Source organism: Vanellus vanellus, assembly GCF_965231255.1.
Source record: "Vanellus vanellus genome assembly, chromosome: Z".
In the NCBI taxonomy this organism is placed as follows: domain Eukaryota; kingdom Metazoa; phylum Chordata; class Aves; order Charadriiformes; family Charadriidae; genus Vanellus; species Vanellus vanellus.
Genome location: NC_138908.1, coordinates 51,718,691 through 51,731,892, shown reverse-complemented (window position 1 = coordinate 51,731,892; position 13,202 = coordinate 51,718,691). Strand labels below are relative to the sequence as shown.

Here is a 13,202-nt window from a genome sequence, read left to right as displayed (position 1 = left end):
ACTCTTATAACAGAAGAACCTCTGCAAGAAGCATCAGAGTTCTGCTTCATCAGACTTCTCTAAGGTCAGTCCAGGACTGTTGAGTATCTTTTGCGGATTTGGACTACAGATTTTTTTCTTGTGGATGAAAGTCAAATTGTTTCCATTTGGACCCATATCCGTATAGGCTTTAGGCTCTCTGTCATAGATTATGTTACTGGGTATGGGTTGGGATGAAAGTTGTACGTGTTCCGTAATCTTATTATTGTCTATGAATGTGTACAATAAAACACTTTTAATCTCAGAATCCTTATAATAAATGTTGCAAGGAATAAAGGCTAATAGATTTTTATTAGACTTTTACCTTTTTTTTTCTGACCAAGTTCCACATTTTAAGGCACTAGTGGATACTCCTGTCTTATCTGTCAACTGGTCCTCCATCCAAGCCCCAAATGAGTTTATGGCTGCCTGAGTTAGAAATGTTAAACAGAGACTTAACATTGTGTTCTTGACAGTAGAGGACTAACTAAAAGAGATGACATTCATGACAGGATTCTTTGTCTTTCTGTCCTTTTTGTGTGGGCTTCTCTGTGGCCATTTTTATATGGCAACACACAGAACCCTCAAATAGGACTGTGAAAATTCTGTTTCCTATTTGAATCTTCACAAAATGTTGTTGCTGGCATAAAGACATCTGCAATGGAAAAGGTACATTCTTGTTTGTTTTACATAATTTACTTGTTAGCTTGGCAGATGTAGGTTGATTTGTGCTAAAAACAACTGAATTGTTTTTTTAATTGGTTGCCTCGCATTTGCTAAATTTCAAAAACATTTTTAAAGGGAAAATGAAGAACTAATAGAATTTAGTTTGTGTAAATTGCTGTATATTCCCTGATGATTGCAGTAGCACGCAGCAGAATAGATATGGCAATTATTTTCACATTCTTAACTCATAGTAGCTATTATGTCTGTTTGTCACTCTTCATCTGGGCCTGGCAGGCTCTCTACTTTTGCAGGGCATACCCTGGTTGGGAGACAAAGCTCCTTCTGATTTCTCACATTTTCAGGTTTTCAGACCCTTTGTATTCTTTGAAAGTTGATTTTTTCCTATCAACCTCCACCTCAAGCCAGGAGGGTATTTTTGAGCTTCTTGCTTTTGTTTTTATGCAGAGAAGGTAAACCAGAGTGGTAATTTTTGTGACCCTCAGGTTAATCTTGGAGGAAATCTCAGAAGGCAGCTGATTCTTATTGAAGTTTATGAACTTGAGTAGGTGTATCAAGTCAAAAAAATCTTTTATAAAAAAAATAATCTGTGACATTGTTAAGAATCTTTACATTTGATACTGTCACCAGTCTCACTGATACAAACGGGGAGACTTACGCTTGCATTATAGCTATTTTTGTATGCAGTCAAGTGTCTGGTGACAGCAACACTGGAGCTAATACATACAATTTTCTTCTAGCATGTTTCACCAGAGTGAGGAAAGAATGGACAATGAGGGGTGTGAAGGAGGCTGTCTTGACACAGCATGGATCCTCAAGTTCGGCTGTGTTACAAGGCATAAACTTTGGGGGCTGCAGAAGTGTAAAACCCATGTTGCCCATTCACACAGTGGATCATACTCTATTTCTTTCTTAAACTTGAGACTTAAAATGAAATGTTAGCTGAAATTTCCATGACTCAGTTTCATTCTACAGTGGTTTGGAACTAAGTTGTTTTGAGATAAACTGGACATCTTTTCTTTCAGGACCAGCACTTGCAGATGTGGGAGAAGCTATGAAGGAGCTTTCTGAGGTTAAGGACTCTTTAGACATGGAAGTGAAACAAAACTTCATTGACCCACTTCAGAATCTCCATGACAAAGATCTGAGAGAAATACAGGTATTGCCCTCAATGGGGCATTTTAATAATGCCAAATGTGTAGACTGTATAAATGTTCAAAGTTTGTGTAAGTTTTGTTATTTAAAATGGGCTTTCAGATTCACAGATTATCCGATTTTAATCTCTTTTGGCTTGATTTTTACTTTTCAGTTCTGTCTTTCTTGGTGGTGCTTTAGAAAGGGAAAGATCAGAATCCTGACATTTCTTTGACTGTAGCATTGTCAAGCTTATGCAAGCATCAACACAGTAGTCTAATCCTACCATTTGAAAGCTCATTTCACTAAACAGATGAACAGATGTTTACATTCAATTTTCTAGTGTATGAAATGTGAGGGGTTTTGATAGTTGCCTCTAGACTGGCTCTACTCTTTTGTCTATACAAAACTATCATCTGAAACATTCCTAGGAATTTTGAACGCAAACACTGTTTGCTTGCATGAATTATGTAATTAGTAATCTAAGAACCAGCCAACATTTACAGAGAAAAATCTGTTTGCACACATACTTCTCCGAGTACAACATAATTTTATAACTGTGGAAGTAAAAGTGCCTCCCAATTCAGCAAATGCTTATCTGTGTAAGTAACTGTTTTTCTGAGCTCCATAAGGCTTTCATATTGTTAAATGTATGTGGAAGAAAGATGTCTTAGGCAGTTTGATATAATGTACAAGTTGACAAAGTCATAATTATTATAATAGATGACAAATTGATTCTTCTGAGGGAAGCACCTAAAGTATTAATGCTTGTGCTGGTAGTGTTAACTTTTGGCCAGCTAGATGTGGCAGCTGCTAAACAAATTGACATGAAAGTTATGTCAGTTAACAAACTAGAAAATATTTAATAAAATACAACATTAAGATCCTTTGGTGGTCTGATAGAAATGATAAAAATATTCTCTGTGTCGCTTTGTTTATGCGATCTGTTACACAGGCAAAAATGTACTAACTTGTGCTTTTAATAGAATTTTCTCTTAAACGTCTAGGGAAAAGCCATAGTGTTCAGGTAATTCTGCATCAGAGTTAAAAAGCTAGAAACTCATGTATCTTATATACAGGTGGCAATTGCGTTTATCCATGCTGCGTGGCCTTTTGTAATGTTGACAGTCTGTTATTTAGACAGCAGTGCACCATCACTGCTTAAATGATATGTAAAACCACCTACTTCATTGTTCTGTATTTCTGCTCTCTGGGGAAGGGTTGATACACCGCAACAGCACGTGCTTGCAAATGTACATGGACTACCTATTACAATGCATCGTAAGGAGAGTTGAGGAACATCCTTTATTCTGTGCTTCTATTTGCATTTTTGTTTTTTAGCATCACCTAAAGAAGATGGAGGGTCGACGCCTGGATTTTGATTACAAAAAGAAAAGACAGGGCAAGCTCCCCGATGAAGAACTTCGCCAAGCTCTGGAGAAATTTGATGAATCAAAAGAAATTGCTGAGTCAAGCATGTTCAACCTTCTGGAGATGGATGTGAGATATCCCTTTCTAATCTTTGAGCTGAATCTTAAAAAGCAGAAGATACTGATTCAGCAGCGAATGCAGTTTAAAGCAGCCTAAAACTTGAAAGCCTTGTTGACACCACAGATTCCTGTCACTGTAAAATGGAGGTGCATTTGACTCCTTGGTGGACTCAGAAGCATGCACATGTAGGACTAATTTTATAGGCATTTTATAGGTAACTGAGCTAAAGAACATAAGTCCTCTGTAGCATCGTTGTGCTTCCTAACTGCATAGTGTTACTTACAAAACCAAAATATCTTCCTTCTTAGAATTATGTGAATGTAAGTCATGACTTTTACTTAGCTGTGGTTTCAGTGTTTCAGCCAAGGCTTTTGCTCAAGTGTGTGGTCTGATTGGTAAAGATCAGAGATGATGAATTCACAGCTCCACAGTCTCTGCTGTAATCGGATGCAATAGTGAGTAGGAAAGCCAAAGTTAAAGTGGCTGCTCAAATCTGATTCTGCAGCATAAATTTGCTTACAGACTGGTTTAAGATTGAGCATCTATTACTTTTTTTAATCTTCTATTTATAATTAATGTTGAAAGTGTAAAATCAATCGAGAAGAAAAAATTATCTCTTTTGGAGGAAAAAAAAATTCAGCTGAAGTCTGTCTTACAGAATATGTGGTCAAAGGAAACTCAGTTTTAATATTTCTGTTGAGGTAAAGGATTGGATTTATTTAAAGTTTAAATACATACCTAATTTAATTCTTCATTTTGTTACCAGATTGCTGTAGAGCAGCCCTAACAAACCTAAAAATATTTGCATGTTAGAAATTAAATATAGCTGTACTGAAATGAAACAAGTTTGTAGTTTTAATCCTCTGTACAACATCCAATCCCATGTGGCCAGATAGTGATGGCCTGCATTACACTGTTGCGGCATTGTGTATTATTGAAACTGCTAGCAATTGCATTGCCCACACCAGAGTTTTGGTTTTTTTTTTTTCCCTTATGAATTAGAGTGCTGTCTGCCTTCCCTACAAATATTCTGCATCCAAGAGTACGTAGTATCTTCCTGGTTTGGTCTGCTTCACAGGCCAGAATACAACAGAAGCAGGACCATAGTGCCTATGGTTTTGTGCCCCTCAAAGGCAGGGAGGGAGAAGGTGTATTATGCTGTCATTACAGTCTCATTTTTACTTTCATAGTGTTTGCTGAATGAGGTAGGTCTGTAGGCTGCTGTTCATGCAAATCAGCTGTGGAGATGATCAGCGGAGAAGAGTTGCAGTTACCGTTCCAGATCAGGTCATAACCAGACATGGTGATGAATAAAGACTGATACGTAACTGTTTATGAACTACAGAGATGAATCAAGTTTTTAGAGAGATAAGTAAAATACTGCCTTTGCAGTGTCAGTGTGACAGTGGTCTTTACTTGCTATTGCTGAGCTGTTAGTACTCGCCTGAGATCTGATGTTTTATTGTCAATCCTCAGATTGAACAAGTGAGCCAGCTTTCTGCTCTTGTACAAGCCCAGCTGGAGTACCACAAGCAGGCCACACAGATCCTACAGCGAGTTACTTCTAAGCTGGAAGACAGGTAATGCACTTTTTGTAAGTTTGTTGACTTGTTTTCTTGTTTTACAGAGACAGAAAACCTACGAATAAAATGCAATGCTGTTATCTTTGCAACTTGGTAATTTTATGTTTGTGAAAACAAGGACCATTTCATTAGGCAATTGCAAGCTGAGGTTTATATGTTTTGGAGATGCATATGCTTCTGAGTATGACTGAATGAGGACTGAGTTCAGGAAAGCATCTTAGCTCAATAAAACTGTTAAATACGATTTAACTGATAGCAATTGTGTATAACTATTGGAAGTCAGTGGGACTTAAACTTCCGATTCCTTACCGTTCCTGCATGTATTCACAAAGTAGTCTTTCTGAGAGAGATGTTAATGTTTGCTATTGAAAAAGAGTATCTTGTTACATTCTCATCTACCAGAAGATCTTTCTGAGCCAGGTCGTGAGACCCCCATCATTTGTCACCTTATTAAATACAATTTTTTTCCAGATTTATTATCAGATCAAACTTGATACAAGGCTTAATTGACTTTACCTCTGCCATCCCCTTTTCTGTAACTCAGAATTGATACAATATCTTTTTATTAGAATTCTAGATTTTTTAGTTTAGAATTTTTGTTTCTATCAACACAAAACAGATTGTACCCCCTTGAAATGAGGAAAATAATGTCTGTAGAAGTTTATCAGCTTCCCACACATGTGTCCTTCTTCAAGGAAACTTAACATACAGGAAAGATTTTAATCCACACAGTCCTGGAAGACTCTTCCTAAAAGCTGGATGTAATTCCCAAGAGCAGATAATGTTCACATACAGTGTGAAGGCAGCTTTTTAACCGTGTATGATTCTTTGCTGTTTTCTCACGTCATTAGTATAGATCTAGTTTCTGGTACTACTGGATCTGTCAGTGTTTATTTTCTCAGAGCACACAGTCTGTAAGCCTCATCCAGTTCTACGTCTTAAAATTTCTTCGCGATTAGGAGTAGCACTTGTTTTTGTTAGGTAGGCTGCCCAGCAGGCTGTTTCTGGATACAGTTTGCAGTACTGTCTAAACAGCTCACAGAATGATTTTCAGCACTTCCAAATGAATACTGCAATTCACTAACTTTACAGAAGCAATCAGAAATCCTCAGGAGCAGGTGGGTTGGTATGTAGTCCATAAGTTACTCCATAAAGTGAAAATACTTCTCTCTGCAACAGATTTCCTGTAACAATTGAGATTATCTTTTGCCCTTTTGAAACTTCTGCTAAATGGTATCTTTACATTAAGTTTCAGTTCTGAATGATGTTAGCTTTTCAAGAACCTTGCATCAGACTGCTATTGTGGATCAGCTGAAGTAAATTCTTTGCATAAACTTGCTGTGCATCCCTAATTGTAAAGAGTCTGCTGGCTAAATCATCCTTTGCCCACACCACCAGACACTAGAGCACTGTGGTATGCTTATGCCGGGGATTAAGCAGGGATGTAGAGCTGTTACAGTTTGAACTATTTGTCTTTTCCTGTTGGTGATATGCAGGCAGAAAGGAATGCACGGCCCTGGGATTTGGAGGTTATGGACCAGAAAATAAATAATGCTTTATGTTTAAACCGAGCAAATTTGTTACTTTTCAGTCTCAGTGATGTCAACAGCACATACAGCCCATTTCCTACATACTTTTTAAAGGATATGAATGGAACTTGTTTGTGCTGTTGTTTGGCATGGACAAAGTCTTCTAACTGCTAAGACTATCCTGTTTAAAATATTGCACAAAGAATGTAAAAAAAGTATGAGTTAGACTGCAAAACCCATGAAAATTTAAAATGCATGAGAGTCTTCTATTCTTGCTATGCCCTTTAGAAGCCCTTGGGCTTCAAAACTTTCTTCAGGAACTGCAAGTGCAAGAATTTTCATTTTTCTTCTACACATTAATGGAAGGCATAAACTTCCTCAAAATACTATGATTCCAGGAACTGAGACTTTAGAAACTTGGCAAACATTGGGAGACTTGCAATAAAATTAATAAAATCTGAAAGGTCAGCAAAGGCTTTTCCTATTAAACTCTCTTTTTCATCAAGCAAAAGGAGGCTGCAGTTTTCAAGACACTCTATCGTGACAGAGCAGCTGGGAAGTAGGAATGGTTTCCTTGGAGATGTTTTCTTAAGAAACATGTCTCATGCTGAGCTTTTGGGTAATTTTTAGCAAATCAGTAGAACTGTCACCTTCTAGTTCATTATCTGCAAAAAATAGTGTTTGTTTCACGGAAGTATTAAGTGTAATAGAACTTGTTTAAGTATTTCTTCAAAACTTTACTGTTTTGAAAAATTGACTCCTGTTAATGAGTGTAACACAGCAAAGCCTTTTTACTTCATGAAGTTTAACAAGGCCAAGTGCAAGGTCCTACATCTGGGCCGGGGCAATCCCAAGCACAAATACAGACTGGGTGGAGAATGGATTGAGAGCAGCCCTGAGGAGAAGGACTTGGGGGTGTTGGTTGATGAGAAGCTCAACATGAACTGGCAATATGTGCTCACAGCCCAGAAGGCCAACCATATCCTGGGCTGCATAAAAAGAAATGTGGCCAGCAGATCAAGGGAGGTGATTCTGCCCCACTACTCTGCTATTGTGAGACTCCACCTGGAGTACCGCGTCCAGCTCTGGGGCCCCCAACATAAGAAGGACATGGACCTGTTGGAGAGAGTCCAGAGGAGGGCCACAACAAGAGCTAGAGCAACTCTCCTATGAGATGACAGGCTGAGAGAGTTGGGGATGTTCAGTCTGGAGAAGAGAAGGCTCCAGGGACACTTTATAGCAGCCTTCCAGTACAAAAAGAGTGCCTACAGGAAAGATGGAGAAGGACTATCAGGGAGTGTAGTGATAGGATGAGAGATAACACTTTTAAACTGAAAGAGGGTAGATTTAGATTAGATATTAGGAAGAAGTTCTTTACTCTGAGGGTGGTGAGGCACTGGAACAGGTTGCCCAGAGAAGTTGTGGATGCCCCATCCCTGGAAGCGTTCAAGGCCAGGTTGGAGAGGCTTTGAGCAACCTGGTCTAGTGGAAGGTGTCCCTGCCCATGGCAAGGGGGTAGGAACTAGATGATCTTTAAGGTCCCTTCCAACTCTAGCCATTCTGTGATTTTATTTAACTTTATTTTCTCTACTCAGTATGCTTATGTTTTTGTTTATGAACAGAAAAGCAGTCTTTGGGGATTGATTATTATTGATAACATTGTGGATGGCGAGAAAACCCCTGTTATCAGGATCAAAACTGGTTAAGATAGAAGCAGTTTTTTTCAATAGAGAAATCAAAATTTGCTAGCAACAGCAAGTCTCTGGCAGATGTAGAGAAGGTTAGAGAAACCAGCTTGTACTTTAATATGGAGGTCTTGACTCCAGTATTCTTCCACATGCAGTATTAGAAATCTATGTGGCAGTTGTTCTGCATAAGCTGCTCTGATTCTGTTATCATCCCTTCCCTGGATTTTAACGTGGAATCTGAAAATGTACCCTTTCATAGAAATTCTAGATTTCTCAATTAGAAGAATAAGTTGAAATGAATGATGCATAATAGTTTTATTTTGAAAGTCACGAAAACTGGAGTTGTGTGCCTTTGTGAAACAAGTATTCCAAATTACAAATGAACTGTCTGCAACTGAAGACAGTACATTCCCACACAGTCTCCTCACAAAATGACAAGAGTTGGCATCGACCAACTGAATAGTTAAGGCTTGCCAGGGATAGAAGCAAAAATCATGCTAAAAATGGGAGCAGAGATGTTTCTACAGCCCTTCCGTAAGCATTGCTAGTCATGTAACAAGTTTTTCTCTATTAGAAGCTCTTTGTTATTATTAGACAAAAGGAAGCCAGACAAAATCCTAGGTTCCTAGAGCAAAAGAAAAATTAACAACTTCATGGCATAGTCACTTCAGGTGGCTTTTGGTAATTTAAACTAATGTTGTAAACAAAAAATTTCTCCTAATGTCAAAACTTGTTTAGTCTGGATGATTGGTGGACGGGAACTTCAGCCATGGAAATAAAGATATTGCATGCATCTCATCTCTTAACCACCAGAAACTAACTCTTGACATTTAACTTGGTGTTTTGGCAGAATAAAAGAGGCATCATCTCAGCCCAGGAGAGAATACCAGCCCAAACCACGTATGAGCCTGGATTTCACAACTGGGGACAATACTCAGCACAATGGAGGAATATCCCATGCCACCACACCCAAACCGTCAGGTAACGGCAGTAGCAATGTGAGAAGAAGCAGCCAACTCTGAAGTTTTGCTACAATGCAGAAGTTCCATGCATTCTTCTTTGAGATTAGTTCTTCCATAGTGAGGTAAAATGAGAATAAGGATAGTATAGGAGAGAGCTGTTTGAACTGTTGTTTCTTTGTGAAGTGTTCACATCCCCAAGCAGGAGAACTGGGATGGATCATCCACTGCTTTAAATGTGTCTTACGGTCAAAAATTTCCTTAGTTTTAGAGGCTCAAAGAGATGCTGCTGTACTAAATTCACCTTGAAATATAGATTTTTACAAAAAAGGCACTTGGAAAACCAAAAGAACAATTGCAAGTTTTCCATGAAAATGCAGAACCCTGACCACCCCCACCCCCAACCCTCTATAACCTCATCCTGCTTTTTAAAACCAGGTATTAAAATACAAGGACCCTGAAAGTAAAAATCACTAAAAAGAAAAACAAAACCATCTGAGTTATTTTCTTTGTCTAATTGGGAGTGGCACAAGCCAGATTAAGCATTTATATGACTGTGCATAATTATTATCTTAAGTGTTTATTTCATACCAGCACATACTAAGAAAGCCTTATTATTTGTTTCTCAAATGGTCTGCAATGGTCTGTTATCCCATGTTATGGCGAGGGCTGTCCCCTGTCCAGACCCTGAGCCCAGTTATTCTAGTTTACCTCAGTGACAATTGCTAGCGCACTCCACCTAGCAAGACTGGATGTTTTTTTAACTAGATCTTTAATCAGGTCTTCCTTCCTTCCCATCACATCCTGATGCGAATGTTTGATGTTCACCCAGATACAGGCAGCCACAGTATCTCCATTTGGCACCTGCAATTGGAAATTGTCTTGCATAATCTTGCAGACTCCTAATAATCTCCTCACCATGCTAGCAAGGAGGGGGATGCAATGGAGACTCCTTGTACGTGAGCCTGGCTTGAGTCTTGCATACTAAAGCTCTCCTCATGCCACCAGTAGTTTTTTCCTTCGCTTTTTTTGTAGCGTCATGAACACTTGTCTGTGCTTAGGCAGTGCAGACTGATGTTCCTGTGTTTCTTCAGCATTCATGTTTTCCTCTTCAGAGAGCAGTATTTAGCATTTTCTTCAATAGAGGTTCTTTATTTTGAAGAGTTTATCGGTTTCAGAGAAACGCCTTCTTCAGTGAAAATTCCTTAATGTACGTTTAGGTTGGTTCATTCAAAGATCATATCTCCTATGGTCATTACAGTTTATTTGCTAAATCTAAATTTCAGTTAGTAGCAATGAGCATACCAAATACACGTTGTAAGGCTGTGGCAGCAAAATAGTCTTCATGACAAATAAAGTGAAATTCACTGTGAGTGATATGTAAAGAAATTAAAGAAGGTTCACGACATAATTTAATAAATTAAATCTGGTATTTGAAAAACTTGCTTTATTGACATCTATAGAAATGGAATATTTTTGTCCTAAAATAGTTGAAACATGGGCCTTCTAGCCATAGTGAGTGGTTGAACTGAATATGCACAAAGTTTGAATCTGAAATTTATTCATTCTGAAGCCAATGTACATGAAAAAGCTCAAATATGTATTCTTAGAAGTGCCATTATGGTGGAGTGGCACACATTGGTTCATTCTCACCACTGGAAGTCCATGAACTTTTTCTATGGGAAGTCAGGTAGGGATCTAAGACTGCTTATAACTTAGTGCTGCTAAATATTAAATATTTTGACCAGTAACAATTTTGCTTTTGATGATAGGCTTAAAGCTATAGAGACTTCGGGACTTCGTGGGGGGGTGGGGATTGGAGTGGAATATAGTGCATGGGAGGAATAATTATTAATTTCATATGATGTATGAAAATGTAATCTAACTAATGACTTATAATATCCATTAGCCATCCTAAAGGGTTTATGATCAGACGTTCATGAACTAGCATATTAGAAATCTTTCCATTTCAGACTTGTTCTGAATCTATCCTGATGTCTCTGCAATCATTTTGTGGGAATGGCAAGAAAAGGTCTTTGGAAACCTCATACTAAAATTCAGAGGATTAGGAGCATATACAGGGGTTTACAGTCTAGCTGTACCAGTGAAGTTTCCAAATAAAGAATAAAGACACAGTTGTATCTTCATTGTTGTGTTAAGCTACTCCTTACACTACTTACCTGAGGTAAACAAACAAAGCACCTCTGTGCCAATAAAGCTGGAAATACATTCGGGCTTTTGCTTCATTTTATATGTTTTGTAAACAGATAAAAAATAGCTTCCAAATGGATCATAGCCATGCTTTTAGGTGTGGGCTTGACTGTAGCTTGGTTCTTTTAGGATTCTCAGACTAGCAGTCACATATGAAAACTGAAGGCTGCCAAAAGCTGATAGCTGTCTTCTAACAAAGTTTAGGAGTCCAAATTTAGATGTTATCAAGGAACTGTCATCAGCATATGAGTGATACCAGAAACAGCAAAATCTGTAGTAGGTACAATGGTAAAAAGGATACTGTAACTGATGAGATTTTTAAGCACATTGTTTCTTTGTGTTTCTTCTCCATAGGTGCTCACATGGATCAGCCATGCTGCCGAGCTCTGTATGACTTTGAACCAGAAAATGAAGGGGAGCTGGGATTTAAAGAGGGTGATATCATTACCCTCACTAACCAGATTGATGAAAACTGGTATGAGGGGATGCTTCATGGCCAGTCAGGTTTCTTTCCCATCAATTATGTTGATATTCTAGTTCCGTTACCCAATTAGGATGGCTGATCCACCACCTCTGACCCAGATAGTTGTGTCAGTACCACTGCTTTGAAAATGCTGCTTCTTACACCTTACAAGTGCAAACTGCAGTGGTTAGAGTCATCGCTTCCCACTGAGCATCTTTGGTTTACGTGTTGTCATACTACGTGGTGGTGATGCGTGGTATCTTCTAAGCCAGAATAGTGTTGGTTAGTTTATTGGCCATGCTGGCCTGGTGGTAACCAGAGTCATTACTGAGGTGAAGCAGGGAAGATGATGGCAAGCAAAGCAGGTAGCTCATAGTGAAATAGCAGGAAGTGAAGGTGGTATTGGGAAGATAATGCCTATCACCACTGCATTACTTTTCAGTCTTAGTTCTCTATAAAAAGAGGGAAAAGTTCTTGCCATTCCATCTTTCTCTTCCAAATGATACAGTTCACACAGGTCTAACATTGACTAACCAGAATTGTATCTTCCAACCAAACTGGCTTGCTGTTCTCACAGAGAAGTGTAAATGTAGACCCTTTGGTTTCTCAGAAAGTGAACCACTGTACTGTGTGTCCTGCTGCTCTCTGCTCATTTTTATATTCTTAATTATTCTTAAAAGGCCTATTTGCATCCAGAGGTAAACTGTAAACCATAAAATGGGGATTCCTATAGTAAAACCTTGGACCACAAACCACCTGAATTTGCCCTTCAGGAACCTTGAGCATGCTCACCAAAATGCCAGTAAGAGGGCAAGATGGGGAATAAAACTGGCATTTGTTAACTGTTTCTTGTCAAGTCTTGGCAAAAAATCATGCTGCTTAAGCACCAGATATCCTTTGTAAACTCAGTCACCGAGGAATACAATAACCAACCAAACATGACCCACACTTCATTTGTTTCTGTCTACTATGTGTTCTTCAAATATCATTTGTGCATATTCTGCCCTCAATGAGGACTAAATAAAACTTGTTATCTTTTTGTGTTGAGGAATTAAAGACATGTGGCTGTATATGCAAAAACATTTCCCATATGTTTAGTTGGTTCTCTTGTGTTCCTCCTTGCTGCACTTTGTGTGTACAGTGCTGTGCCTAGCTTCTTGGCATTCTTTTGGTAACAGTTGCAGAAGTTCTGTTAGCTTAGTTATCCAGAGTTTTATTTATCTAAATTGTACAGACTCTTTCAGAGGTTTAATGTGCTGCTTCGAATGTGCCACTTCAGTACTGGATGATGTGAATTGAAGACAATTCCCTACTGCTTAATGTATAAACTATATCATGGAAAGTATTGATATTTCAAATAAATGCTGAGAGAATAACTAGAATAATGTGGATTATTACTTTGTTGCTTTCAAATCTGTTGTGCTAACTTCAGCTAACAAGAA

General features: G+C 38.4%; 1 protein-coding gene across 1 annotated transcript in view; it reads left to right on the top strand.

The window, feature by feature from the left end:
* The window catches only part of SH3GL2 (SH3 domain containing GRB2 like 2, endophilin A1), a gene marked incomplete at its 5' end in the record, with an annotated part of 105,234 nt that extends 93,331 nt beyond the window's left edge, over window positions 1-11,903 (top strand). Inside the window, 5 exons of the mRNA XM_082497721.1 lie at window positions 1,728-1,861; window positions 3,178-3,336; window positions 4,804-4,907; window positions 8,978-9,108; window positions 11,652-11,903. Of these exons, the coding sequence (XP_082353847.1) occupies window positions 1,728-1,861; window positions 3,178-3,336; window positions 4,804-4,907; window positions 8,978-9,108; window positions 11,652-11,851 (728 nt within the window). The 3' untranslated portion in view covers window positions 11,852-11,903. The remainder of the gene's footprint in view (window positions 1-1,727; window positions 1,862-3,177; window positions 3,337-4,803; window positions 4,908-8,977; window positions 9,109-11,651) is intronic.
* Between the last annotated feature and the right edge of the window lie 1,299 nt (window positions 11,904-13,202).